The 26,356-nt window shown below is 45.2% G+C and overlaps 7 protein-coding genes across 8 annotated transcripts; 3 read left to right on the top strand and 4 right to left on the bottom strand.

Annotated features, from left to right (window-relative positions):
* The first annotated feature begins 1,281 nt into the window (after window positions 1-1,281).
* Window positions 1,282-7,994, top strand: LOC108024628 (probable multidrug resistance-associated protein lethal(2)03659). The gene is made up of 8 exons (XM_017094668.3): window positions 1,282-1,862; window positions 3,064-3,149; window positions 3,212-3,359; window positions 3,422-3,597; window positions 3,661-3,851; window positions 4,196-5,787; window positions 5,850-7,491; window positions 7,552-7,994. Exons 1-8 carry the CDS (start codon window positions 1,786-1,788, stop codon window positions 7,585-7,587), a joined length of 3,948 nt encoding a protein of 1,315 aa, XP_016950157.1. The 5' UTR covers window positions 1,282-1,785; the 3' UTR covers window positions 7,588-7,994.
* LOC108024626 (GPI ethanolamine phosphate transferase 1) lies at window positions 7,983-10,997 on the bottom strand. Its single transcript, XM_017094665.3, has 2 exons — window positions 10,195-10,997; window positions 7,983-10,133 (listed from the first exon to the last, which is right to left on the bottom strand). The coding sequence occupies exons 1-2, from the start codon at window positions 10,970-10,972 to the stop codon at window positions 8,182-8,184; spliced, it is 2,730 nt and encodes a 909-aa protein (XP_016950154.1). The 5' UTR covers window positions 10,973-10,997; the 3' UTR covers window positions 7,983-8,181.
* Window positions 10,998-11,232: 235 nt separating this feature from the next.
* LOC108024410 (GPI ethanolamine phosphate transferase 1) lies at window positions 11,233-13,908 on the top strand. Of its 2 annotated transcripts, none has more exons than XM_017094326.3 (2): window positions 11,233-12,013; window positions 12,094-13,908. In XM_017094326.3, exons 1-2 carry the CDS (start codon window positions 11,266-11,268, stop codon window positions 13,848-13,850), a joined length of 2,505 nt encoding a protein of 834 aa, XP_016949815.1. In that variant the 5' UTR covers window positions 11,233-11,265; the 3' UTR covers window positions 13,851-13,908. The 2 variants fall into 2 exon arrangements, with proteins under 2 accessions (XP_016949815.1, XP_016949814.1); XM_017094325.3 differs by having other exon boundaries at window positions 11,233-12,031.
* Window positions 13,909-15,520: 1,612 nt separating this feature from the next.
* Window positions 15,521-19,528, top strand: LOC108024813 (TBC1 domain family member whacked). The gene is made up of 4 exons (XM_017094937.3): window positions 15,521-15,786; window positions 17,601-17,843; window positions 17,920-18,284; window positions 18,347-19,528. Exons 2-4 carry the CDS (start codon window positions 17,637-17,639, stop codon window positions 18,864-18,866), a joined length of 1,092 nt encoding a protein of 363 aa, XP_016950426.1. The 5' UTR covers window positions 15,521-15,786; window positions 17,601-17,636; the 3' UTR covers window positions 18,867-19,528.
* LOC108024375 (uncharacterized) lies at window positions 19,518-22,048 on the bottom strand. Its single transcript, XM_017094279.3, has 6 exons — window positions 22,022-22,048; window positions 21,717-21,911; window positions 21,376-21,660; window positions 20,596-21,314; window positions 20,189-20,545; window positions 19,518-20,134 (listed from the first exon to the last, which is right to left on the bottom strand). The coding sequence occupies exons 2-6, from the start codon at window positions 21,906-21,908 to the stop codon at window positions 19,666-19,668; spliced, it is 2,022 nt and encodes a 673-aa protein (XP_016949768.2). The 5' UTR covers window positions 21,909-21,911; window positions 22,022-22,048; the 3' UTR covers window positions 19,518-19,665.
* Window positions 22,049-22,435: 387 nt separating this feature from the next.
* Window positions 22,436-24,414, bottom strand: LOC108024856 (SPRY domain-containing protein 7). Its single transcript, XM_017094998.3, has 3 exons — window positions 24,190-24,414; window positions 23,352-23,918; window positions 22,436-23,300 (listed from the first exon to the last, which is right to left on the bottom strand). The coding sequence occupies exons 1-3, from the start codon at window positions 24,296-24,298 to the stop codon at window positions 23,203-23,205; spliced, it is 774 nt and encodes a 257-aa protein (XP_016950487.1). The 5' UTR covers window positions 24,299-24,414; the 3' UTR covers window positions 22,436-23,202.
* A 264-nt stretch (window positions 24,415-24,678) lies between these two features.
* On the bottom strand, window positions 24,679-26,229 carry LOC108024880 (plancitoxin-1). Its single transcript, XM_017095024.3, has 2 exons — window positions 26,071-26,229; window positions 24,679-25,737 (listed from the first exon to the last, which is right to left on the bottom strand). The coding sequence occupies exons 1-2, from the start codon at window positions 26,172-26,174 to the stop codon at window positions 24,741-24,743; spliced, it is 1,101 nt and encodes a 366-aa protein (XP_016950513.1). The 5' UTR covers window positions 26,175-26,229; the 3' UTR covers window positions 24,679-24,740.
* Window positions 26,230-26,356: the final 127 nt, after the last annotated feature.

Raw genomic sequence — 26,356 nt, 5'->3', positions numbered from 1 at the left:
GACAATGAAAATGCAGTAGTTCTAAGAGATACAGTCCCGAGTTTTTAACATCCCTAAAGTTGGGAAGTTCAAGTTAATAAACCTTACTACAAATTACACTTAAAAATGTGTTCACTACTCAAAATATTGAATTTAATAAATGTTTTACAATCCCTTGATCCTAAAATACTGAATAATAATTTCCATATACATTTATTAGTTCATCCCGAATTTGTCGGCTCTTTTCTGTGGGTCAGTGGCACCATTAATAGCCCCACTACAATTGCATGAGTATAAATAACTTTCGACACAATTATATTATCATATTATTCTTATGAGAATATCTTTTGATAAGTCGGCGCTGAATTGTAATCTAATCGAGAACTTCCTTCCACCCAGGGCCGTGCAATGCAATATTGAGACTACCCACGATCTCCACGAGCGTGCCCAGCCCGTGGGAGACCCACCTACATGCACGCCGATTTTGTTTGTTGCTATGCGTTATCTTATTAATTCAATTAGCACTCCCGGTCACCGTAACCCGACCTCAATCATCCCCAAATGCATTGATAATCATAAAAGATAGCTAGAGACTTATGACTAATCAAATATACAAAAAACCAATGAAAGCGATAGAATAAAAATAATTATGTGATCTTCCTTTATTTGAAAATACACTTTAAGCCATTTGAAAAGTAACGGTCTAAGTAATATTGGATTTGTATAGCATACTTTTAGTCATCTAAGTAAATTGTAAAGGCCTGAAAGTATGCAATACAATAATGTTTTATCTGAAGATCAGTGACCCACTTTTACTTGCTGCTGCAGAGATAAGGATAGTGCAACACCCCCAACTCTTTTTTCCATAATGTAATATTATTCATTTAAACTAAAAAGTCAGCCGGAGACAACAAATTAATATCGTGTTTGCTTGCCCGATAAAAAAGCGTATCATTATTACACTTAGGTTATAAATGATTACCACAGCAAAGTGTCATGCAAAACGAGGAAAACACCCGTTGGCCTGCTTATCACCCGAGGCAAGATATCACAGAGCCCCCGCAGAAGAGAGCAGAGCGGTACCGCAAGAGTGATCACACTTCCCATCGAAAACCCCATAGAGCAAGCAGCTCCCTTCGATGGAGGCCCCAGAGCGGATCCACAAAGAGCGCCAGAGATCTTTCCAAAGAGCAACCCAACGATCTTAACCTGACACAACAAGCACTGGAAGAGAGAGAGAGAGAGAGAGAGAGCCCTACTAAAGGTGGAGCTGGGGAGAGCGCGCCATTAGAACGAGGCGGACCGTCGCAGCGAGCACATAGTCGTGGGTAGAACAGCGCGTATGGCCATGTGTACTTCTATAGGTTCCCGATAATTCACACACGAAACTCAACGCAGCCAGTGACGAAATTCGGTTGCGGCTGTAACAGATAGAAATACTAAGTGCCTGAGAGGGAAGTGATCTTTTTGAACCCAAGCCCCCGGCATTCCCAAATCAAATGCCACGCAACATCACCTGCAGTGTGCCAGTGGAAAAGTTTACTTCTTTACTACACTTCGAACGCGAATAGAAATCGAATTCGCTTTCGGTTATATCTTTTGGATTCGCTCGCATTTCCATCTGGTTTCTCCCCGGCTGATAGCAAACTAATTATATTAGAGACGAGCGCGTGTCCGCCTGCGGATCGAGAAGTGCTAATAGACCGCGGTCGCCCGCAGACGACACCGACGACACCGGTGACCGAGCCCGTCTCCTGTAATGCCACATTCTACAAGTGCAATTTAACTCCAATCAGTGCAATCAGCATGCAGTCGATGAAAGCCGATGAACTGCCGGAGAATCCGCGGGAACGCTCCAACCCCCTCTCCTCACTCATGTTCTGGTGAGTACTGTGGCTTTCCAGGGCATTCCCGAAAGATATTTTGATGGTTCGTCAATTGAGTGGCAGTTGTGGCAAACATTTCCATAATAGTATTGTTATTATATACACATATGATGATTTAATAGGAACCAGTTTAGAAATACATATAAATACACTTTACGTTCAAAAATAGAGCGTATTGTTGGGAAATACGAGAGTTAGGAGGTTTCTTTTATATGATTAAGGCTGTGGTGATAAGAAAAAATTACCCCATTGATGACTAGTTTAGGTGGGGGTTCAAGGGGTTGGGGAACAGACTGCGTGACACCACTGACAACATGTTGATTATTTCACTCAATGGGTCGCTTGATATGCGAGGAAATCTTTTTGCATTTGACTGGATCTTTATTCAATTGGCTACCAATTGAAGGCGACACTTGTTGGAAACCATTAGAGAGTAAATCCAGCAACGTTAACCACAAAAGTACCAATGATATCCAGAGGTGATATCTGTCATTGTGACATGAATCAGAGCGGTGAAAAAGTCGAAGAACAAAAGCTTTTTAGAAGAGGTGTGGATATACCCAGGAAGGTGAACTTCCACATACGTCACGCCTATCTGACAGCATACGTAATTCAATTTATAGAGGCTCCTGATAACTGATTAGATTTCATTTTTTAATAGAACAATTAGTCGCGGCTCGACAAACATGTCGAATAGTTTTTTTAATCTTTGTACACTATTCTTTGTGATTTCGAACTCAAACAATAAAGCTGCTAGTTGTGCGGCCTTATCGTAAAATAAAGATGCATTAGCCGGTTGCTATGGAAACACATGTACAGTCTATTATTATTATTATGGCATTTAATTTTTTAAACCAGAAAGGTACTATCTAACAAAAACTAACCTCATATGTACTTTACATTTGAGCTATAGATTTAGTTGTTGATTTCCATTGTCTGTGTAATTTGAGCTGAAAAAACTTCATTTGCGTTAGAGAATTTTGACCGTGACATACTCTTTTATAAAGCCACATTGGCTGGCAAGTGTTTTTTCCCTGATAAGCCCCGGGGAATGTCAGTTGTCTGTTCATTTTTGGGTTGTCACAACATCACAAAAGAATTATCAGTATCAGTCGCTGATAACAGAGAGCCTTTGCTAATTAAGCTTTAATCGTACCCCCTATAAAATCTACCTACGTGATGCTGCTGGAATGTGTAGTTTTGCCATGCCCGTACTTTTTAAAGGGCGGAAGAAGAATTTGGAACAAACGGATCTCTATAGAGCCCTCAAAGAACACAAGTCGGGTGAGTTTCTGGTGATGCATATTTATAGACAAATTTTAGTGGGTATTACCATAAATGTTTAGACTCACTGGGAGATCAGTTGTGCTCAGCCTGGGATGAGCAGGTGGCCAAAAATGAGACACCCAGTTTGGGTCGTGCCCTGGTGAAAGTATTTGGCTATCGCTTGCTCCTCACGGGTCTGTCTCTGTTTTTCCAGGAATTCCTTACCAAGTAAGTGGCTTCCGATAGATGTTATCAGGTTCATACTAACCAATACACTGATTCCACCTTAGAATTACCCAGCCCATCTGCTTGTTTGGAGTGATGGCTTACTTTGCCGGTAACGATCAGGATCGGAGCAAGGCCCAGTTATATGCAGCGGGTCTCATAGCAGGTTCCGTATGCAGTGTGCTCATAGGACATCCCTATATGTTGGGCCTCCTTCATCTGGGCATGAAGATGCGCGTGGGTAAGTGGGGATTCTATCTAATAGATATTATAGTTGACTTTGTAATTGCCCTTCTAATAATAGCACTCAGCAGCCTCATCTATCGCAAGGCTCTTCGGCTGAGCAGAACTGCCCTGGGCGACACCACAGTGGGTCAGGTGGTCAACCTCCTGTCCAACGATGTGGGTCGCTTCGATTTGGTTCTGATCAACGTGCACTACCTGTGGATAGCTCCGTTGGAACTGATCGTGGTCACCTACCTGATGTACCTGGAGGTAAGTGGGTGTTTCTAATCGATACCTCAAACCGGTTTTCAAACAAGCCCCTCCGAAACAGTTCGATGCGCTCTTTTAAGTTCTTTAAACGTGACCCACCCTCAGAAAAGCTTATAATGTCACATAGCACGTAAGCTCAATAATATTGGGGATTTTTTTTTAATATTTCTGGATACATTGATAACCAGTTAGCCAAAAGAGGGTCAGCTTTTAGATAAATAAAATATATGTAAGACAGAAAATGCGTTAATTTATAGGGGAAGTACATTCATTTTGAAATAAATTAAATTTTTTGATGCCCAGTTATAACTGTTTATTGAACTTCTCTTATTATTATTTTATAGATTGGCATATCCTCCATTTTTGGAGTGGCGATAATGCTACTGTTCCTGCCCTTCCAATCCTACCTCGGCAAGCGGACCAGCGTGCTGCGCCTGCGCACCGCTCTGCGAACGGACGAGCGTGTCCGCATGATGAACGAGATCATCTCGGGCATCCAGGTGATCAAGATGTACGCCTGGGAGAAGCCTTTCGGCAAGGTGGTGGAGCTGACCCGCTTCAATGAGATGCTGTGCATCAAGCAAGTCAACTACATCCGCGGCATCCTCATCTCGTTTGCCATGTTCCTGTCGCGCATCTTCACCTCCACCAGTCTGATTGCCTTCGTCGTGCTGGGCAATGTCCTGAATGCCGAGCGGGCCTTCTTCGTCACTGCCTACTACAACATCCTGCGTCGCTCGGTGACCATGTTCTTTCCGCAGGGCATCTCCCAGTTTGCCGAACTGATGGTTTCTGTCCGGCGTTTGGAGACTTTTATGCATCGCCCGGAGACACTGGTCAGGGATAAGTCAAAAATTATTCCGATTCCGAAGTCGGAGTCATTGAATGGAGATAGTCCCAAGAGCAATGGCATCTCGGAGAATCTGATTGAGTTCAGTCAGTTCCAGGCCCGCTGGGAGAGTCATTCGGTGGATCCCACATTGGAGGACATAAACCTCCAACTGGGCCGTCGTAAGTTGGTGGCCGTCATTGGACCCGTGGGCGCCGGCAAGTCCAGCTTGATCCAAGCTGTGCTCGGCGAGCTGCCGGCGGAAAGTGGCACCCTAAAAGTCAATGGAAGTTATTCCTATGCCGCCCAAGAACCTTGGCTTTTTACGGGCACTGTGCGCCAGAATATCCTGTTTGGCCTGGAGTTTGACAAGCATCGCTATCGCACCGTGGTGAAGAAGTGCGCCCTGGAGAGAGACTTTGAACTGTTGCCCTTCGGTGACAAGACTATTGTGGGCGAGCGTGGAGCATCCCTCTCCGGGGGACAGAAGGCCAGGATCAGTTTGGCTCGAGCGGTGTACCGACGAGCGGATATCTATCTTTTGGATGACCCACTCAGCGCAGTTGATACCCACGTTGGGCGCCACTTATTTGATCAATGCATGCGTGGTTACTTGAGAAGTGAGCTAGTCATCCTGGTCACCCATCAGCTGCAATTCCTGGAGCAGGCGGACCTCATAGTTATCATGGATAAGGGTCGGATTAGTGCAATGGGCACATACTCATCCATGAAGCGCAGTGGATTGGACTTTGCCCAACTGCTAACGGGGCCAAATAAGGATCATGACGATTTTGACGAGGTCGAAGGGGCAGGTGGTGAGGGCCTGGATCTTTTGAATGTGCCCTCGATGAGCAGGAGGGGCAGCAAGAATAGTAAGCCAAGCACGCGGAACAACAGCTTCACCTCACTGAGCTCCATGGCAGAGTCGATGGCCCAGGAGGCCTCACTGCAGTTGCAGGAGGCGAGAGTTGAGGGCAAGATCGGCCTGGGACTGTACAAGGAGTACTTGACTGCCGGCAGCAGCTGGTTCATGCTCTTCTTCATGGTCTTCCTGTGCCTGGCCACTCAGATCCTCTGCTCTGCAGCGGATTACTTCCTGTCCTACTGGTAAGGAAGTCAAGAGAGTCTTTTTTCTAAGATACAAAAGTTAATGATTTTGTACTTTGCAGGGTGGACAAGAACGTGTATGATCAGACGGATATGAACAAGGATCCCCAGGATATGTACTACTTTGCCGCTCTCAATGTGGCTGTGGTGGTCTTCACCATCGTGCGCACCATGCTCTTCTACAAGATGGCCATGAGGAGCTCCACCCAACTGCACAATGCCATGTACCAGGGTATTACGAGGGCTGCCATGTACTTCTTCAACACGAATCCCTCGGGACGGATCCTCAATCGGTTCTCCAAGGATCTGGGCCAGGTGGACGAGGTCCTGCCAACAGTCATGCTGGATGTGGTGCAAATCTTCCTCACGCTACTGGGCATCATAATCGTCATCTGCATCACCAATCCGTATTACCTCATTTTGACTCTTGTCTTGGCCATAATTTTTTACTATATAAGAGAGTTTTACCTGAAGACATCGAGGGATGTGAAGAGATTGGAGGCGGTTGCCAGATCTCCCATATACTCTCACCTGAGTGCCACGATTACGGGGCTGCCCACCATACGAGCTTTGGGCGCCCAAAAGGAACTCATTGCGGAATTCGACAATCTGCAGGACTTGCATAGTTCTGGTTACTACACTTTTTTGGCCACGAACCGCGCCTTTGGTTATTACCTGGACTGCTTCTGCACATTGTACATAGTGATCATTATCCTCAACTACTTTATAAACCCACCGAAAAGCTCTGGCGAAGTGGGTTTGGCCATCACCCAGGCCATGGGCATGACGGGAATGGTGCAGTGGGGAATGCGCCAGTCGGCGGAGCTGGAGAACACGATGACCGCCGTGGAGCGAGTGGTGGAGTACGATGAGATTGAGCCGGAGGGTGAGTTTGAGTCCCGCGAAGGCAAGAAGCCCGCGCCGAGTTGGCCGGAAAAGGGTGAGATCATAGCCGAGGATCTGTGCCTGCGATACTTCCCGGATCCGCAGGCAAAGTACGTGCTCAAAGCGCTGAACTTCCGTATCCAGCCACGTGAAAAAGTGGGCATTGTGGGTCGTACCGGCGCTGGCAAATCCTCATTGATCAATGCCCTCTTCCGACTATCCTACAACGAGGGCATCATCACCATCGACGAAAGGGACACGGCTGACATGGGACTCTTCGATCTGCGCAGCAAGATATCCATTATACCGCAGGAGCCAGTGCTTTTCTCGGGTACCATGCGCTATAATTTGGATCCCTTCGAGGAGTACCCGGACGCCAAGTTGTGGGAGGCGTTGGAGGAGGTGAAGCTGAAGCCCCTGATTGCCGAGCTTCCCAGTGGGCTGCAGAGCAAGATTTCCGAGGGGGGCAGTAATTTCAGCGTGGGCCAGCGCCAGTTGGTGTGCCTGGCCAGAGCCATTCTCCGAGAGAATCGCGTCCTCGTGATGGACGAGGCAACGGCCAATGTGGATCCACAAACCGACGCTCTCATTCAGGCCACGATTAGGAGCAAATTCCGGGACTGCACAGTGCTGACCATAGCCCATCGTCTGAACACGATTATGGATTCGGACCGCGTTCTAGTCATGGATGCCGGTCACCTTGTGGAGTTCGGCTCACCCTACGAACTTCTCACCGCCTGCGAATCGAAAATTTTCCACGGAATGGTAATGGAAACTGGACAAAACTCCTTCGACAGCCTGCTCAAGGTAGCCGAAAAGGTGAGTTTTTAATAGATCATCCCTCCCCCTTACGGTACTTAAGTTTTGTATACCTTTTAGGCCCACTTGGAATCAAAGAAGCCCAAATCGGAGTAGACTATAGATCTGGTAACTGCTTACCACAGAGGTCTCATTTCCTGGCTCTAAGCGCCTGCAAAGTTGTACCTAATCCAGCCAGCTGCATTTAAGTTAATTTTCTACTTAAAGTATTATGCATTCGAACCTTACATACGTATAGGACGCAATTCTTATAGATATACTGTAAAAATAAAAGAATTAGCCCAACGAATGGTAAAATATACAGAGTCTCAGAAAACCTACCTTGTTTTTTTATAAATATTGTTGAGATAAAACAAGTTACAATGTGTACTAACAGAAAAAGCTTTAAATGTATATAGTCCTTAAATGTTTTTAGATAGGAAAAGCATATTTCAAACTTAACAAAACTGAAAAGTAAATAAATTATGAGCAACTAAAATAATAAACAAAAATATTGCAAAGAACCTCGATTTATTACAAGTTTAAACCTATGAGTTTACAAAGAAATATTTCAATTTTTGATTATAGAAAATCAAAAATCTAAAGATTTCTATTTTAGTAAAAGTACAGTGAAAATTTTACCAAATTTTGAACATGTAGACCACAAATTTGTTGGAGGTTTGATAATTTATGGGACTTTGAGACCACCAATCAGACCTGACTTGTGGTAAACGTGGCGGTGTTACCAGTTGGTCCTTTGAGTTGGGTTTCCTCAAAGCTTCGTCTCGGGATTGGAGGTCTGATATTCATGGTGCCCCGGAAGAAAAAGGCGACAGCAGTGTCGCAGGCCAAAAGCAGAACCACCGTCAGCTCGGCCAAAAGCGCAGTGATTACGGATGGGTGGACTGATGGCCAATTAAGGTGGTGAGGAACAAAAACAACGAAGAACAAAACGACGACATTGCATATGAGCATCACACTGTAGAAAATGGAGCGCATCTCCTGTCGTCCAAAGGCGCTCAGTGCCTGTAAGCTGGACAGGATTATCACCGAGGGTATAAGCAAGTGGATGAGCACTAGGTATGGCATCGGTACGCTGCAGGAATCCGGAAGGAAGAGTCTCGCAGTGTTGGCCAAGTAGGTAAAGCTGCTCAACCAATGTCCAGTTCCGAACATGGAGACATAGAAGTACAGTAGAATGGACAAGGCGAAGCGATAGGACATCTCCAGATGCCTCGGGGGATAGAGCGGTCCCTCCAACCTTATCTCCACATTATCATCCTCGTCGGCGATAATGCTCTCCTCGTGCACCTCGATTCCCATCTGATATTCGATGATCAAAGCCTGGGCAAAGAGGGATGTGTAGGAGTCGCTCAGTAGGGCATGGACTGTTAGTAGGTTAAAGCGAATCATCTGCAGACGAGATAGGGGACAGGAACTTCCGCCGTATGGGATCGAAACAAGGGCATAGATCAGGTAGGTCCAGTGTACAGCCATTATGTATAGGGGAACCGGCTTGCCCATCTCCCTGAAGTAGATTCCAATTCCTCCAATAACCAGTATTCCTGCGTTGCTCAACCACACCTTCCACGTGTGATTCTCGCCAAGGAGAAGGGGACGCAGGATCACCACCAGCATGCTGATCACCTGCAGAATCACCCGGTATTTGGTGGTCATCAGGATCTGCATTCCCCTCTGGGACCAGAGGAATCCACTCAACAGGCACACGAGAGCCAGCCAGGCCAGGAACTTAGCCGTAATGTTGAACCAGGCGCGTTTGTTGTAGATGTTGACACATATAATGAAGAACAGGCTGAAGGGACAGCTGCAGTGGAGGGCCACAATGATCCCTGCTGCGGGGCCTACTATCCATCTTAGATGCTTCAGCGGCTCAAAGATCCAGCCACCCTTCAGGGGCAACTCGGCCAGTGTCAGAATCCAGATGACAAAGGGCACCGTCAAGCACATGACCGTCCAAAATGAAGCCCACCGCAGAAAGACCACCTCGCCCAAAAGAAGGCCAAGGGAGCCCAATGCTACAGTGCTCCATGTGAGGAAGCCCCTGCGCTTATCCTTGCAGTTCCAAGAGTTCCGTGACAGCTTCAACAAGAGGAAAAATTGCCAGCCCAAAAGAGCCAGCACCGTCGTGACCACCAATGGAATGTGGTAATATCCACAGTAATACTTTAAGGATTTCTGTGCCACTTTGATTGCCAGCATGCTCGTCTGCACCGCCTTGTTCCGCAAACCCATATCTATTAGGCGATCCATCTGGTTCTGATAGTAGGCAATCCTTTGCAGGTCCAGATCCTTGGTGGTCGGAAGCCAGTTGTTCAGCACTCCCTCTTCGTGACGCCTTATGAGGGCCTTGGCTTGGGCCAGAAGTTGCAGAGCATTCAGGTGCATGGCCACTCTCTTGTATTCCCGCGATACCTTCACGTAGCCCACTGGCAAATTGGCCAAATTGTTAACTGGCGGTGGCAGACCAATCAAGGCAGACATAAGAGGAGCCAACTGGATCTGGTCCAACTTGTGGAGCTGGAGGGTAACGTTGCTGGCGACCTCAAAACTTAAGGAGGCATTTTTGGTGGTGTGATTTATGCCGGCTCCCCAGAGGAAGAAGGGCGTATCCCTCTCTTCATCCGAGCCGCCGCCATGAGAACCTAAACCCCCATATGAAACCAGTTTGGGAGATATATAAAACATAACCCTTAGGATACTCACCCAAAATGCTAAGGCCGTGAGCAGAGGTCAAGAGGTAAGCAGTTCTGTAGTCATTAAAGGAGCTCTCGATCAGTTCATAGGCATCCCGTATATTCCGCTGGGCATTGTGGAGCTTCTTCAGATAAGTCGTATCAATGGGACTAGCTCCGCCGACATCTTCCAGGTGAACGAACATCACCAGCCTAGTTGAGTTCTGCAACTTCCTCAAGCAAGCAGCATTCATCAGGCGGACGCGAAGATCTGCCAGGTCCGAGATCTTGAGGACAGTACCCCCTTTGGAGGATAAGGTGCGATTGAAAATGGAGTCGAATTTCTCCGCTGACAGTAGCAATGGCATCTCATTAAATCCAGCGAGCAGGGCGACTTCCGCAGATCGGGTCAGAGTGGGAACACTTGTTTTGGATATGCCCACGAGACCCTCGCGCAGGATTATATCACGCATGTAGGAAGTCCTACTGAGGTTGGGCGAGAAGAAGGTCCCTGCATTGAGGCCTTCGATAAGGAAGACCACCAGGCGATCGGCGGCTGCCGTGACCCCCATCTCCGGCAAAGTCTTCTGCGGTTCCAGCTGATCCAGCGGTCCGGGCTGATAGTAGATGCGCAACAGGCACGCCGTCAGCAGAAGGTGCACCAGCACCACCTGCGCTTTCCACATCTCCATCAGATTTTTTAGTTTTCCCACCAATCGATTTGTGAGGCGACGATACAGCAGGAACGACACATTGACGAGAACTGAACAGAAGCACCAGAGAAACGTTTGAAAGAGCGCCAACTTCATCTCTGAAATATACAGAAGTGAGTTATCAATCGAACAAAACGTTCCTGAGTTCCTGGAAGTGGAAGTGTATTTGCTAAAATAAATCAATTTGTTTTTTCTGATGTTACAGGAGGTATTACATAAGATATTCCACAAAGCACGAAACTATATTTAAATTTGTTAATTTAAAATATTAAAACACTTATTGAAAATTGGAAAAGGAAGTTAAGATATTTTCCCGAACTCTGATCATAGCAACCTTTGCATATGTGAAAAGGAAACTCTACATTAAGTACAATTGTATATTTAAAATAATGTTGGAATCGTATAAGAGTTTAGCGCTACTCCAGCTGCTGCTGCTGCTGTCAGTGATGATCATTTACCTTCGATCGACATCTCCGGGCAACTTGGAACCGCAGAAAATGGAGCCGTTGAAGGAGCCACCGCCGGCCGATCGACTGGTGGTTTTTGTGAGGGATGGCCTTTCCGCTCAAACCTTCCTGGGCAACCGGTGCAGAGATGTGCCCCGGCTGCGGGAACTGTTCCTGCACGAGGGTCTAGTGGGGATTAGTCGTCCGGAGACGACCACATACCACCCGCTATCCCCCTACATTTCCTTGTTCTCCGGCTATAATGAGGATGCAGCAAGGGTGGCTCGTGGCTGGATGCGAAAACCAGACCCAATTGACTCCATATTCGATAGGTCTAAGCTGAGTTTTGCTTGGACCACGGCGAAACTACTTTTACGCTTTCCCAGGATCCATAGACCCATGCCAATGAGGCTGCAAACCTATGATGCAGACGTTACGAAATCCTGCTCCGAGCTGGAAGACGCCGTCTGTCGGTCAGTCAAGAGCTTTCTTTTCGGCGAGTCTCGGCAGTTTCGGAATGCCACTGGAGTCGTGTTCTTTATCCACATGACCGGGGTGGAACCATCCTGCGAAAGCCTTCAACGGATTCAGGAAAATGTGTGGAAGCTGTATGAGCATTTTGAGAAGTCTTTTTCCGACCGAAGAACGGCTTACTTGTTTACCTCCAATCTTGGGGACCCAAAAACGCAAAGTAAGCATTCGATTGAAGGTAACTCATAGGTAATAGCCTAGTAATACCCATTTATATAATACTTGAATATTTACTTTCAGGCGATTGCAGTCTGGCAGTTGAATCTCCTTTTTTTCTTTGGGGTTCTGGAGTGGCTCATATTAAGTCCATGCCAGGACGCAGCTTTCCAGCCAACGATTCGGGTTATAGGCTGCCTTTGCATGTCCTTTATCCTCCGCACCTCACCGCTCTTATGAGTGCCCTGCTGGGAGTCCCACCTCCAGTCCAAAGCCGTGGAATGCTGCCCAGGGGCATGCTCAACGCCAGTGTGCGCTATGAGGCCAATGCCATGTTGACCAATGCCAGGCAGCTCCTGGCTCAGGCTCGTCGGCTGAGGGAGCTTCATCCCAAGCGAATTCCGGCCTTTTGGCTAAACTTCCAGATGATGGACAGCTTTCTAAGAGACTCCTTGGGTCTTAAGGATCAGCATCGCTTCAAGGCTCTTCTGGAGTATAGCTGCAACTTTATGCCCGTGCTGGTCAAGGCAATGGACTACTTCAAGAACTACTATAGGACAGTTTTAGTTATAGCAGTGAGCTTGGCTGAAATCGGCTGGATATATTGCCTGCGATGTCATCTAACGGTTGGAAGGAAGAGCAGGAACCAAATGGAAATCCAAGAGGTAACCTCGTCCGAAAAATTGGTCTTCGCAAGAGGATTTCATCGATTGCTGACTGCTCTGCTGGTGATCTTTATGATGCTCGAAAGGATTCCTTTGATGGTGCAGGTAGTCCTACTAACGCCTTCCCTCTACTGGAAGGTGACCCTTAAGATTTTGGGCGAGAGACCCAAGATGGTGTGTCTAAAGAGCTTGATATCCTCCGCTACACTTATACTATTTTGCTTGGGTGCCTTTTATAGACGTTACATCCTGGCAGTGGGTTACCTCGGATTTGCAGGCTATAACAACAGAGAAGCCTTCCGGAAACGGGGACTGCAGTTCTACCTGTGGCTTCTGCTGCTCCTTGGGCTCACCGGTGTATCTGCTTTACCGGAGTCGCTGGGATGCTCACAGCCCCGAGCTCTCATGTTTAGCATCCTGCTTACCCTCCTACGGCCCTTGGCCTGTGGAGTGTACCTCAATCTCCTCACCTGGCTGAGCAATATCCTCGTTCTTCTTGTAGCCTGCGAGTTCATCCTGGTCGGCTGGCATCCCTGGATCGCGTACATGGTGTCCTGGATCTATTCGGGCTATTTGGCCATCTGGAATCGTCGAAGTCTGCAGGCCAGCGAGCTAGTCTTCTTCAACCTGAGCACACTGTATACCCTGACCTGCACCTCCTACGAATCGGTGATCATCCAAATGCTGGCCATGGAACTGCAGATGGCTCTGCGCATGAAGCTGGAGAGGAACGAAAGCATTGGACCGAAGACAGCCGCCCATTACATATTGGTGTACAGCTGGTACTCCCTCTTCGTTATTGGCAGCTTTCCTGCTTTTGATGACTACCTGGATATCCTGCACGAAACCTGTTTCGGATATTTGTCACTGACCTATGGCCTGGTTATGGTAATGAAGCTTCTCCTTCCCTGGCTACTTGTACTCTGCGTCCTGGTGGGAAATTACAGAAATCTTGCGTCGCACGAGCGACAAATCTTCGTGAGGCTGCTGCTCATGAGCAGTTCTATGTCGCTGGTGCTTCTGTATAGGGTCACCAGCGTGGGTCCATGGAGGGAAATCCTCTGCAGGTTCGCTGAGTTCACGGTGGTTCACGTATTCCCACTCCTTTGGCTGCTTTTGTGGAGACTGGCGCAGCACAAAGTGGGATCCAAGTGGATGTCCCAGCTACCAGGATGAGTTACTGTTCATTATGTACTTATTTACAAAAATAAAGGGCTTATCAAATTTAAAATAACTTAAAGCAGTTTGGCCCCTCTGAAAACGTAAGATTTTAAAGTAGAAAGGTAGGGAATTCAACTACAAACTCATAATGGTATCCTACGTCAAAATTGGAATCGAATAACTCAAGTTATGGGATCTAGAAGTGCAGCCTTTGGACCCCGTACTGAAACCCATTGGAAAGACGGAAAAATCAGACATGAAAATGGGCTAAAATTTCGAACCTCTTAAAAACTAAATATTTAAATGTAGAATATAAGAGAATTCATTCACAAACTCATAGAGGTATCCCACGTCCAAATCGTATTCGAATAACTCGAGTTATGGGATCTGGAAGTACAGTTTTGGGTCCCCATACTGAAACCCATTAGAAAGTCGGAAAAATCCAACATGAAAATGGGCTACAATTTCGACCCTCTTAAAAACTAAATATTTTTATGCAGAATTATAGGGAATTCAACCACGAACTCATAGAGGTATCTCACGTCAAAATCGGATTCGAATAACTCAAGTTATGGGATCTGGAAGTACAGTTTTGGGTCCCCATACTGAAACCCATTGGAAAGTCGGAAAAATTAGACATGAAAATGGGCTAAAATTTTGAACCTCTTAAAAACTAAATATTTTGATGTAGAATTTTAGGGAATTCAACCACGAACTCATAGAGGTATCTCACGTCAAAATCGGCTTCGAATAACTCAAGTTATGGGATCTGGAAGTACAGTTTTGGGTCCCCATACTAAAACTCATTGGAAAGACGGAAAAATTAGACATGAAAATGTGCTAAAATTTCGAACCTCTTAAAAACTAAATATTTTGATGTAGAATTTTAGGGAATTCAACCACGAACTCATAGAGGTATCTCACGTCAAAATCGGATTCGAATAACTCAAGTTATGGGATCTGGAAGTACAGTTTTGGGTCCCCATACTGAAACCCATTGGAAAGTCGGAAAAATCCAACATGAAAATGGGCTAAAATTTCGACCCTCTTAAAAACTAAATATTTAAATGTAGATTATTAGAGAATTCATGCACAAACTCATAGAGGTATCCCACGTCAAAATCCGATTCGAATAACTCAAGTTATGGAATCCGGAAGAACAGTTTTGGGTCCCCATACTAAAACTCATTGGAAAGACGGAAAAATTAGACATGAAAATGTGCTAAAATTTCGAACCTCTTAAAAACTAAATATTTTGATGTAGAATTTTAGGGAATTCAACCACGAACTCATAGAGGTATCTCACGTCAAAATCGGATTCGAATAACTCAAGTTATGGGATCTGGAAGTACAGTTTTGGGTCCCCATACTGAAACCCATTGGAAAGTCGGAAAAATCCAACATGAAAATGTGCTAAAATTTCGACCCTCTTAAAAATTAAATATTTCAATGTAGATTATTAGAGAATTCATCCACAAACTCATAGAGGTATCCCTCGTCCAAATCGGATTCGAATAACTCAAGTTATGGGATCGTGAAGTGCAGCCTTTGGACTCCATAGTCTTTAAACATTTCTGCTGCTGGGGCATTCAGCAGAATAGCCTAAAAAAGCTGACAATGATGTGGCGGGAAAATAGCTAGATCGGCCCCACCACCAGCGTTGCCACCTCGTCACTGGCCCCCAATTATCGATAGCCGTAAGTGCCATCCCAAGCTCGCTCTCCCTTATTTTGCATAGAAAATAAACAAAAAGCTCTGCGGAAATTATGTTTTCACAATAAAATCCAACGCATTTGTGCTGGCGCAAGTGTGTGCTGGAAGTTCCCATCAAAAATAAACCCGAAAACAACGTGAGGTATAAGTTACGGCTATTGCGCATTCCACGGAAGCAACAATACCAGCGGAGGCAGCAGCAGCAACAACAACAGCAGCGAGAACAGCATAGCCAGAGGTGAGGCACAAGTTTACATGTGAGTGTGGGGGCGGGCGGTGTGGGAAGGGTTCCCTGTTAATAACAACAATTGCCCTGTATTGTGCACACTCGCACACACACACTAGCGCCGCGCTTTACTCATTTTGGAGCGCGTAGGCAAAATGGCAGCCCAATTGTCAGTTAAGAAACGAATGGGCCAAAATAGTTTAGTCGCCAACCAGCCCCCACCACCCACCGCCAAGCGCCCACCCGCTGAGGTGACGCGCCGCCGCCGAGGTTCGCGATCTTGTTTTTATATCACTCGGTGGAGCGGGGGCAGATAAGGGTTCCTCGATCGGTGGGCCTCGAAGGTCGCCGTTTGTCGGATATATCGACGCCTTGCCAAACTGCATTCGTGTACGTGCACAGCTCTTCCCCTGTCGCTCGATTCACACCCTGTTTTTGGGGGGTATGATAGTTTCGTACATATTACAATACCACATTCCTAACAAATTATTTAAGTTAAAAAATTTGGTAAGATCTTGTAAACCACATGGTAATCTCATCTTCCATTAAAACGATCTTACCATACAGATCCTCCTTTTGCATAGCGCATTCACACCCTGTTTTTTAGGGGGCATGATAATTTTGAACACATTACAATACCAAATTCTCAACCAATTATTTTTGTTATAAAATTTGGTAAGATTTGTAAACCACTTGGTTATCTCAGCTTCCATTAAAACGATCTTACTATTCAGATCCTCTAAAAATAAGCACTATAATTTTTCTAAACTTAAATAACTAGTAAATAGATCTTTTACAAAGAAATGAATTCATTTAAGATTTTATTTTACTCCAATCTGCTTTGTCTTGATACGATTTACCCAACTAACACAATAATATAATATGAAATTTAAAAATATAATCGTCTTTATGCTACCTCAGATTATCTTGAAGTGTTTTTTCTAACCAAAGTATATTTAATATTCAAGTGATATATGATATAATCGCGCCAAACATGATTTAAGGGTATTCCAAATCTGGGTTCCCCAAATGTGTAGCACTGATTTCTGGCTTCTGTTGTCTTGCCATTGCAATTATTCAGCCACTTGTTCTGGCGCAGACACAGTTGCCTCAATTAGTTGTTGTTTTTGTGGCCGCCGCTGAAGTGAAGTGAGTCGCTCATTAAGCCAACTCGAGCATCCGGCGGTGCATGTGGAAGTAGAAGTGCCTCCGGCGACGGCCCGTGTCCCATTGTCATTAGACATGGGAGAATCGAGTGGATAGTAGAACTTTCACTGTCCCATTCCATGGGCCACCGTCGACTGATGAGTAATTACCGCGTCTCAGCGATTATGTCCGATTAGGGACCAATCAACAGCTGTTTACGACCCTCTTGGCTGTAATATTACCAAGTGAACGAATTAGATTTCCCCTCAGTTGGTGGAAAATGCCTCTTCTGTATCTTTCGCAGCTGAGCTGTAGTCTCAGCCGACTAGAACTGATCCATGAAGATGAGGTGCGACCCTGAGCCCATCATATTTCATTGTCAATTAGTAGTTATCACCCCGAAATAGCCTAAATTTATGTTAACCAACTTCATACTGATAACGATAACGGTGCGAGATTGCCGAAAAAATAATGTGGGACATCAACAAATTAATTTCCCCCAGCGAGGCAGAGAAGTAGTGCACCTAATTGCGCACTTGTTGTTATCCAAGTACCGAGCGGCTCTCCCCCGGCTGTTTATCTATATCTCTGCTCTGTACCAGGGAATTTGCATACACAATTAGTGGGTGCTGTTAGTGGGCGTACACACAAACTGATCGTGTAACGATTTGTGTTTTCAGTTCACTGCTGATTGCCCCGGAGAGCTGGCTTTGGCGATGGCCACGGCACCGCGATCCCTGGACACCATCTCCCTCTGCTCGACCGTCTCCAGCTGCCCGGACCGAAATGGCTTCTACGGCGGTTTCCAGCGCTCCGACAAGCCCAAGGAGCCGCTGTCCAAGGCACAGATCATAGCGCGGGAGAAAAAGTGGCTCTACATGATAGAACACTGGTCCATTTACATGTCCAAAAACTACAAAAAGGTGAGTACACAAAATATAATATAAAATTTTATATTCACATGTAAACTTATTTCTAATCTGGTCTTACTTTATACAGATCCGAGATCGCTGTCGCAAGGGTATACCCAAGTCGGTGCGGCCCAAGGCCTGGTTCTATTTATCGGGGGCGTATCTGCTGAAGAAAAAGAACCCCAATGTGTATTACGAGCTGCTGGAGAAGCCCGGAAACCCCACGACAATCGAAGAAATCAAGAAAGACAAGCATCGCCAGTTTCCCTTCCACGAAATGTTTCTCGACGAGCAGAAGGTCGGACAGATCGAACTCTTTAATGTGCTAAAGGCTTACTCGATATATAATCCCAAAGTGGGTTTCTGCCAGGCGCAGGCACCGATAGCGGCTTTTCTATTGATGCATCTGCCCGCGGAGGACGCCTTCTGGGTGTTCGTCAGCGTGTGCGATGTGTAGGTTCAGTTGAAATCGTCATTCTTATTCTTGAGGTACTAATGTGGCTTATTTTCCGCAGATATCTGCAGGACTATTTCATACCCGGCTTGGAGGTAATCCAGAACGATGCGGGCATCATGGAGGGCCTGCTGAAGAAGACGTGCCCACCCGTCTACCGGCACTTGCAAAAGCACAAAGTGGAGCCGCTGCTCTACATGACCGACTGGTTCCTGTGTGCCATGACGCGCACTCTGCCCTGGGAGACGCTGCTGCGCGTTTGGGACTGTTTCCTAGCCGAAGGCATTCGGGTCATCTTTAAGGTGGCCCTGGTCATCATCGGAGCCTCGCTGAGTCGGCACAAGGTGAGAAAAACGTGCACTGGCCTCTGCGAGACGTTGGCCGTGCTGCGGTCCCCCGAGGAGCACATTGTGGAGGAGGAATTCATCATTAACAATATGATGCGACTCAATCTGCGCGTCGAGGACTTCCAGATCGAGCATACGCGCCAAAAGGCTCGTCGTGCCAAACAGAAGGCTCAGCAGGAGGCGGAGGCCAGTGGTTCCAGCAACGGACATCGACGGAACATGCCAACGCTGTGAGGGACCGCAACTACTATTACTTCAACAATTTGTTACTAAACACAAACCACACACAACATGCATGGTTGCATAAGATTTGTACGTTTAAAGTCGAATAGGAAGCAGGTCGTGCACAAAGTGGATGGGAGAGGAGTGACCGCGAGCTGGTTCAGTCAGTTGGTCAGTCAATTACGGAGACATCATTCCATGCAATCAGTTTGCCTAATTTTAAGACAATTCTTTTGTTGAGCACATTCGGGCTGGACTTGTATCGGTATTTGTTTTCGTATTATTCATTTAGTGGCAATTATTACGAGCGTGCAATTTGTTTATGCTTTTCAAAAGTATTTATTACATATTTATTATTATCGTGTAACATTAAAAACCTTAGCGTTAGAGTTGAGTTGAGGACCCCGAACATATCGTATGATTATCATCACCACCCAAGGCAGCTGACACAAGGACTGGAGGATTTTATAGTTTAAAAATTTGTACTACTTTATCCAAATTCACTCTGAGACGAAAATGTTGATATTTACCTACGATAATGCGTTACGAACGACTTCTGTTGTACCCCCGAGCCTACAAAGTTTGGAGACCGGTTTTGTGACTGGTTATTAGGCAAAAATAATAGTAAACTTTAATACTAATAAAACAAAATATACCGAAATATTAACAGGAAACATATGTTTTTATTATTAATAAAAAAATTGAGTGGGGTAGAACAAATTGAAAAATACACTCCAGAAATTTGTATTGTTATTTGATTTTGTGACACATTTTTTTTTGTTTTCTTGAACATTAGCAAGGAAATTTAATGTTATTCAGTATAGTAATCCCCATCATCATATTCTGACTGCCCATTTTCTTTCCTTTCAGCTGAAAATAAGTCTTCTTCATCACTTTGATCTGATATCTTTGAAAATAAATCATCTAATGGTGTTACTTCTTCTGACGATATATTTTCATCAGATGACGGTTCTTCATAAGGCAAATTCGTCGACGCCCACGTGGGCACTTTAACGTAGGGCGAGTAGTCGTATGTTATAAGTTTGGGAGCCAGGAAGCCACCATAGCCACGTAGACCCTTGTAATATATACCGATTCCCGAGAGCGGTACCGGTTCGTCCGAGGTTACTTCCTGGATGTCGATGAAGGGCACTGTGGACTGGGCAGCATCATCTTTGAATCCGGAATGAGTAAAATCAATGTACTGGTTATCGCTTGAAAGAGGTATCGTGGAGTTGGATCGCGTGGGAACGTCGGGATTCTCAAGAAGCAATTTTTGCCTAAAAAAATGAAGTTAGAGACAAATATCGAGTGTTTTAGAGGAGGAAAATCACCTGGGTTGATCGGTGCCACCTGACTTCCAGAAGCTGTCCCCCCTTAACTGGCCGCTTTCAAAGTCGATCTCGCTGAACCGAGCCTGTAAGTTAAGATGGTTTCCAACCATTTGGAAACGCAGTCCGGTGACCACAGAATTGTTGTCCACTTTCACCTCATCCAGGTCAATGGAACGGCTTTCATAGCTCAGCTGGTGGTAGTCTATGTCCTTCCACACTCCCTTTCCGGCGACTTCGAACTCGTCCACTGGCTTCCATTCGGTATTGTTGACGACTCCGTGTGGCAAGAGCTTACCCTCCTGTATCTGCAGGTGGAAAATGCGGTTGCGCTTCACGAATCGCAGGCCCGTCACGACCCTGTAGAATAAAGGTATGTTATATCATATAAAGTGTATCTGGAAGCTCACCTGTTTCTCGCCACATCGGACTCCACAGATCTTAGGCTGAAGAAGCGATCCGACTGATCGCTGGTATCATCGCACAGGCACAGGCAGTAGCTGCATCTCCAGAAGATCCAGCGACGCCAGCTTTCTACTTGGGGAAAGCTATAGCTGCAAACGTCCTTTTGGCCGTGCACCAGGCCGCTCTCGTACTGGATGAACTGGTACCGCCTGTCGGAGCCCTCATCCGCCTCACACACCCTCATCTCGGACTCCATGTAGCGGCAGTCATGCACGTTACCAGAGCACCGGGAATGGGTGGGGGAGAAAGGACTTTCGGTGTAGCCCTCATCTCTGGTGAACTTGTAGTCGGCACACTCGTTGAAGCAAGTCTCGTCCTTGCTGAGATCCACCTCGTTAGTGATGTATCCTTGCAAGAGGCGGGTGACCCTCTCGTAGGTCTCCCCCAGCTTGTGATCCTCCGGATCGCAGCGCCAAACCTTGCGATCCGCTGTGACTATAGGGCCCTCTATCGCACTCTGCGCACCTTGTAGCCACATATCGTAATTTCTCCTAGCTTCTTTTGCATAGAAGGCGTAAGTCCAGTTTGACGACTTATAAAGGTACAAAGTGGACCACTGAATCAAGGCGTGTTCCTTTGCAGCGTACAGCACGCTTAGCGTATAGAACATGTAGAGGAATTGCTGGGGAGAATGCCGAGCTCGGCAGGTTATATTGGGGTTCAGCTAAAGAGAAAATTATATGCGTTCGATAAAAAAGATCGAGGAGCTTATTAATTGATGTTACCTGATTGTCATTCGCCAGACTCGCTATGAAACTATCGCCTCTATACAAAAAAGTAGTTTGGAAATGGAAATTGAAACTTTTACCTGGGTTTCGTCTTAAGAATTGTTGCTTTGCAAAACTTTCAAGCAATACTGAATGTGTAGTTCGAGTGGTATAGTCTAGCAAGGTTTTATAATCTCTTGATAGTTTGTCCAGGTGAAAATCTATGTATTTTCTATAAAACATCCGAAACAATTTCCCCAAATAGCTTTCTGGATCCACGGCAGACGCCGAAATGCGTATGTACTTAAATCCGTTGATTAGTTAGTAAAACCAATTGATTTTAAATAGGTTAAACTCACCTTCTCACTGCCCGATTTTTCAAACTCAACTATCTGCTCTCTTTCTCTTTGCAAAAAGCGCTCGATTTTTAATATTTTCTTTTCTTTTAGTGCAAACTCCTCATCTGTGCGTAAGGACCCTACAAAGGTCACCATCATGACCAGGATAAAGACAAGCATGCATTTCATCCAGGCCTGTGATTTGAGCTCCATAACCTGGAAATTGAAAGGTCAGTAATGTCTGCCTTGTCTTGTTATATATATTCTGGTTCCTGATAAGACTTTTCCTTCGGTGGCGTTTTAATTTAATTTGGGGTCTCACTAACAAGTCAAGCGCTCTGTATTGCTCCGATGCTAAAATTTAAATGATCTCGCTTTGCTTTTTCAAATACGCTGCTTATGGGATGGCTTATCAAAAGAGACCTTATCTATCGGACAAATAAGGTTTAAAGACTAAATTGATTAAAATAAGTATAGAAACATGTTTTCTTAAACATGCTAAGCACATTTTTAGGATCATATATGTACTATTAACAGTGTATTAACAGTGCAATAATCCTTAAATTAAGGTCAGAGCTGAAGCCTAGGTCATTTTTTAGGGTGTAGCGCTGTATTAGCTTAAGACAAGATTATAAGTTCTTCATTCATAAGTTCTTATCGCCCGAAAGACCTGAAAACCCCATAGATTTATGCAGGCCGGACTCACATATCTACTTAAACTAGAAAAACATTCCCTCAGATAGTTTAAGTACATAACATTCATTTATTGTCCGCGCGCGGATTAATCAGTTTTCAAAGCGTTAGATACACGTAGATACAATTTTTTTAGATATACAGATATTTTCTTAAAAGTAGTTAGGTAATTCCGTGCTCGAGTACGTTGCCATTGTAAATTGGAATGCGTTAGAAGTCAGAATTGATTTGTGGCGATCTAAATACTACAAAAAAATTCATATCTGTATAGAGATACATATGTCTGTGTATAATACAAAAGCAGTCGCAAGGTCAAGCTACGTGAATAATTTACAAAATTTTAATAAAATAAAAGAAATACATTTCGGTTTGGGGAGTACAAGGACTAGAGAGGTTGCAAAGTTTATACACTTGCTGTCTAAATGAGTAACACAGTGCAGTTTACGACTATAAGATGAAAATTAGCCAAATTTTGTAAACAATATGGGTGCCCATTAACTATTAGGGGACAAGACTTGCACATAAAGTTTTTTATTTTGACTAGAGAGAGAATATATGGCTAAGTGGTACATTTAATAAAATGTTTGTGGATTCTATAATATAGACCCAATGTTTAATGCACGTCTTTTAAGACTTACATTAAAATAAATTAGAATGTTTCGAATTAAGTGCTCTTTGGTTAACTTACTATAAATGCTTATATTTTGGGAATAAAAATTGTCCTATAGTCCTAAAACGCACTGCATTTTCATTATCTCTTATATGTTTTTTGTTCTCAAGCTGTTAATTTGTTCAAGGCTTCTTTAAGGACTTTCTAAAGTAATGACTGCTCCAGAAGTATACGCTCAAATCCAGGTGGGGGACCGTGCGAAAAATTGTCCAGGATAATGTCCAAAATGGCGCCGTTGCCAACTGAAAAGGGTATTTTAATAATTGATTTATTATAATAGACATTATCCTTACCATAGATTACGGGAAATAATGCTGCGCCCCGCACATTCCGGAAGGGAACCTCCAGGTTCTTTCCATTGAAATAGAAGTTAAGCTCCACATGATCGAAGGCCACGCCCACAATGTCGCCCTCGTCGGGAAAATCGCGCGGTGGTGATGTTACTAATGAATCACCGATGCCCACATCAGAGGCTGCCACTCCGGTGGTCATCAGCAGGTCCTCTTGCTGCAGATCCTCAATGGCAATGAGTCCGGCCGCCTTGGCAGCACTGTTGTTCAGGATCCCATTGGTCGTTCTCGACGGCTGCGTGGTGCAGGCTGCCTGCACCACCGGTCGGAACTCCTCCTGGTCATTGTGGCGCGTGGCGTTGTCGGAGCACAGGCACCACGACTCGCGATCCCCACCACCGCTCTTGCGACTGAGATCCGTTTGGCGGGTTGCCAAGCCCACGGACCAACTGCCTCCCTGCTGGATCTTCACCTCGAAGTAGGATTTCGATTGGACCAAAGGAGCTGTGGCCAAGACGCCGCCGGTGCCTGTAACCCGCAGCTGGTGGGACAGCAGGATTACATCAGGTCCTGCGAGGGTGAAGAAAATACTAGTCAGTTTAATGAAGCCAACTGATTAGAATCTACATAAAACTTTTGATCGCCCTATCATGATAATATCTACTTCTAATGGAAATTTTCAATGTCTTTATCTTTATTGTTGGTAATTATAATGAGCACAAGCATACCAAACGTGAAAACATAGTGACTTTAGGGGAAAAAAAGTTCCAGAAAGGTTAAGTAAGTGTATACAATAAAATAATCCTTCTTAGGAATACTTCTCCTTATGATATTAAGTTACCCATATGTGCTGCATCGAGGTGAACATCGGGCTCCCGGAGACGACTCGCTGCTGCCGTGGGCTTCCTCATGTGTCCGCCATTTAGGCAGGTGCGTAGGCAGCAGAACATCCCGTAATCGATGTTGTTTTCTCCACTGTGCTTGTGTAAACCTTTTTAATTTAGATTTGAAAAATTGCAGATATTTTTCGCTGTTTCGCTTGGTTTTGTTTTTGTAAACAGCTGATATGTGCTGAAACGGTCACACTAAATGTTCAATTTTCTGGTATTTTTTTTAATACGACTAAATATTACACAAGCAAAGTGAGACATAGGTGGCGCTAGAAACGCCTCATGGCGCCATCTACTTTGTGAGTGAATTAATACTTGGTTTAAAAAAATTTAAATCATTTGAAAGACAATTTAGTTTTAATTTTATATGATTCCTCAAATATTAACCTGTGCTATAATATATTTATTCTAATAACTATCATTAATGAAAGCAATAGTCATTTATTTTGTCGTATTTCAACAAATTATTTTATTAGGAAACCATGAAAAGGATTAGGAAATCCTATTGCACTTCGGCACACTTGTCGAAATTGGCCACAAGCTGGCGGTACAAGTTGGATACCCTCGAGCTCTTGTGGCAAACGGTTCCTCCACCTCGGTGCAACTGGCCCTGCTGGCGATTGATGTCGCCCACGCAAATCCAATCGCCACCTCCAACGCGCCAGTGGTAGATCAGAAGGCCTGTGGGACGAGAAACAGCCCACTTTGAATGATCTTGGGTGGTCCTGAAGTCCACAGACAGCTCCGGACTGGATATGGCCTCCACATTGAGGACCTTATCGGATTTATCGCAGCTGTTGGGCAAATTGCCGGTGCCATCGCGCCACGCCTCCACAAACAGACTGACATCCAGGGCGGGGGCCACCACATCGGCATACAGCTCCACATTGGCACGCCCACTCTTGCCGAACAATCGGAACTTCTTGCCATCCAAAGTGCGCAGCTCCACCTCCTTTTGGTAGGGCGATTCCGTACGCCACTGGCCATGCAGGGCCCTCTCCAAGCTGGGGAATAGTTCATCCGACCGGCTGACCAGCGGATTCCTTTCGTAGTAGAAGTGCGGTTCGTTGTAGACCAGCACCTGACCGACCTTCTCCAGATCCTCGGCCTTCAGCGTGATGCAGAGCATACTCTGGGCGAATTGCTCGCCGCTCGTGGGATAGGTGTAATCGGGAACGGTGGGGTACTTGGGCACCGAGTGGACAATCCAAATGGCAGTCACACCATCACTGGCCACCACTCCCTTGGCATGACCCCCAGTGCTGAAGACCGTTCCGTTGGGCAGCTGATCGTTGTAGGCGGCCAGCAGAGTGTGGGTGGGATCAGCGTTCAGGGGATTCAGGGTCTGGGCGGGCAGGGACAGGGGGTCACTGATGAACTTCCCGGACATCTGCCAGGTGTCGTAGCTCTGGCTTGTCACGTACAGATACTTCAGACCGCTGGTGTCCTTGCCCAAGTCATTGCGCTGGTAGTGTTTGGGCAGCTTGTAAAGGTGCCACCTGAATGTATGGAGATTAGATATATTATATATATTATTATTTAATTCCTAGTGCTTCCATAGTAACCGGATTTTTATACAGAATGTTTAGAGTTCACAAAGATCTGTAATTTTTTATTTAACAACGCCAACTATTAAAATATTTGCTTTACTCGTTTTGCAATCAAACTCATTGTAGCCACAATACCACTTAAATGAGTGTGTATTTGCAAATGTTTAATGGCTTATCAACAAGATTATCAATTAAACAAATTTTAAAAAGGCAATATGTACAAGCAGATACTTTAAATAGTGCTAATATAAATACTTTCATAAATTCTTAGTGAATACATACCAATCCACATCGTTTCCGGACTCATCCTTGCAGGACACCTTAGCACTAGCTTCCTTTTGGCATGAAAACCAAAGGACCAGCAAGACAAAACACAGAGATCTCATGCCACAACCTTCAAGTTGCTCGGTCGCAAATCAACTGAATGAGAGATAATGAACCCAAGCCAATCAACAGCTGCCTCCATACAGGGTGTCTCAATCGAAAAAAAATATCTTTGTCTTATCCATTTCTTCACCAGGTAAGAAGGTTAAAACAAATAAATGCTGCATGTCTAAATGTTTTGCCT

This window comes from Drosophila biarmipes, chromosome 3R, assembly GCF_025231255.1.
Source record: "Drosophila biarmipes strain raj3 chromosome 3R, RU_DBia_V1.1, whole genome shotgun sequence".
NCBI lineage: Eukaryota > Metazoa > Arthropoda > Insecta > Diptera > Drosophilidae > Drosophila > Drosophila biarmipes.
This window is presented reverse-complemented; position numbering and strand designations above follow the sequence as displayed.

Bases quoted from the DNA above. Each gene is read 5' to 3' on its own strand.
- LOC108024628 (XM_017094668.3), top strand. From the start codon at position 1,786: ATGCAGTCGATGAAAGCCGATGAACTGCCGGAGAATCCGCGGGAACGC. The intron at 3,598-3,660 runs GTAAGTGGGGAT...TTCTAATAATAG, and splicing joins GGGCATGAAGATGCGCGTGG to CACTCAGCAGCCTCATCTAT. The intron at 7,492-7,551 runs GTGAGTTTTTAA...TATACCTTTTAG, and splicing joins TGCTCAAGGTAGCCGAAAAG to GCCCACTTGGAATCAAAGAA.
- LOC108024626 (XM_017094665.3), bottom strand. From the start codon at position 10,972: ATGAAGTTGGCGCTCTTTCAAACGTTTCTCTGGTGCTTCTGTTCAGTT. The intron at 10,134-10,194 runs GTGAGTATCCTA...ATGGGGGTTTAG, and splicing joins TCACGGCCTTAGCATTTTGG to GTTCTCATGGCGGCGGCTCG.
- LOC108024410 (XM_017094325.3), top strand. From the start codon at position 11,266: ATGTTGGAATCGTATAAGAGTTTAGCGCTACTCCAGCTGCTGCTGCTG. The intron at 12,032-12,093 runs GTAACTCATAGG...ATTTACTTTCAG, and splicing joins AAGTAAGCATTCGATTGAAG to GCGATTGCAGTCTGGCAGTT.
- LOC108024813 (XM_017094937.3), top strand. From the start codon at position 17,637: ATGGCCACGGCACCGCGATCCCTGGACACCATCTCCCTCTGCTCGACC. The intron at 17,844-17,919 runs GTGAGTACACAA...TACTTTATACAG, and splicing joins TGTCCAAAAACTACAAAAAG to ATCCGAGATCGCTGTCGCAA. The intron at 18,285-18,346 runs GTAGGTTCAGTT...TATTTTCCGCAG, and splicing joins TTCGTCAGCGTGTGCGATGT to ATATCTGCAGGACTATTTCA.
- LOC108024375 (XM_017094279.3), bottom strand. From the start codon at position 21,908: ATGGAGCTCAAATCACAGGCCTGGATGAAATGCATGCTTGTCTTTATC. The intron at 21,661-21,716 runs GTGAGTTTAACC...AACGGATTTAAG, and splicing joins AAAAATCGGGCAGTGAGAAG to TACATACGCATTTCGGCGTC. The intron at 20,135-20,188 runs GTGATTTTCCTC...TCATTTTTTTAG, and splicing joins GGTGGCACCGATCAACCCAG to GCAAAAATTGCTTCTTGAGA.
- LOC108024856 (XM_017094998.3), bottom strand. From the start codon at position 24,298: ATGTTCTGCTGCCTACGCACCTGCCTAAATGGCGGACACATGAGGAAG. The intron at 23,919-24,189 runs GTAACTTAATAT...TCACCCTCGCAG, and splicing joins CCTCGATGCAGCACATATGG to GACCTGATGTAATCCTGCTG. The intron at 23,301-23,351 runs GTAAGGATAATG...TACCCTTTTCAG, and splicing joins ATTATTTCCCGTAATCTATG to TTGGCAACGGCGCCATTTTG.
- LOC108024880 (XM_017095024.3), bottom strand. From the start codon at position 26,174: ATGAGATCTCTGTGTTTTGTCTTGCTGGTCCTTTGGTTTTCATGCCAA. The intron at 25,738-26,070 runs GTATGTATTCAC...CCATACATTCAG, and splicing joins TCCGGAAACGATGTGGATTG to GTGGCACCTTTACAAGCTGC.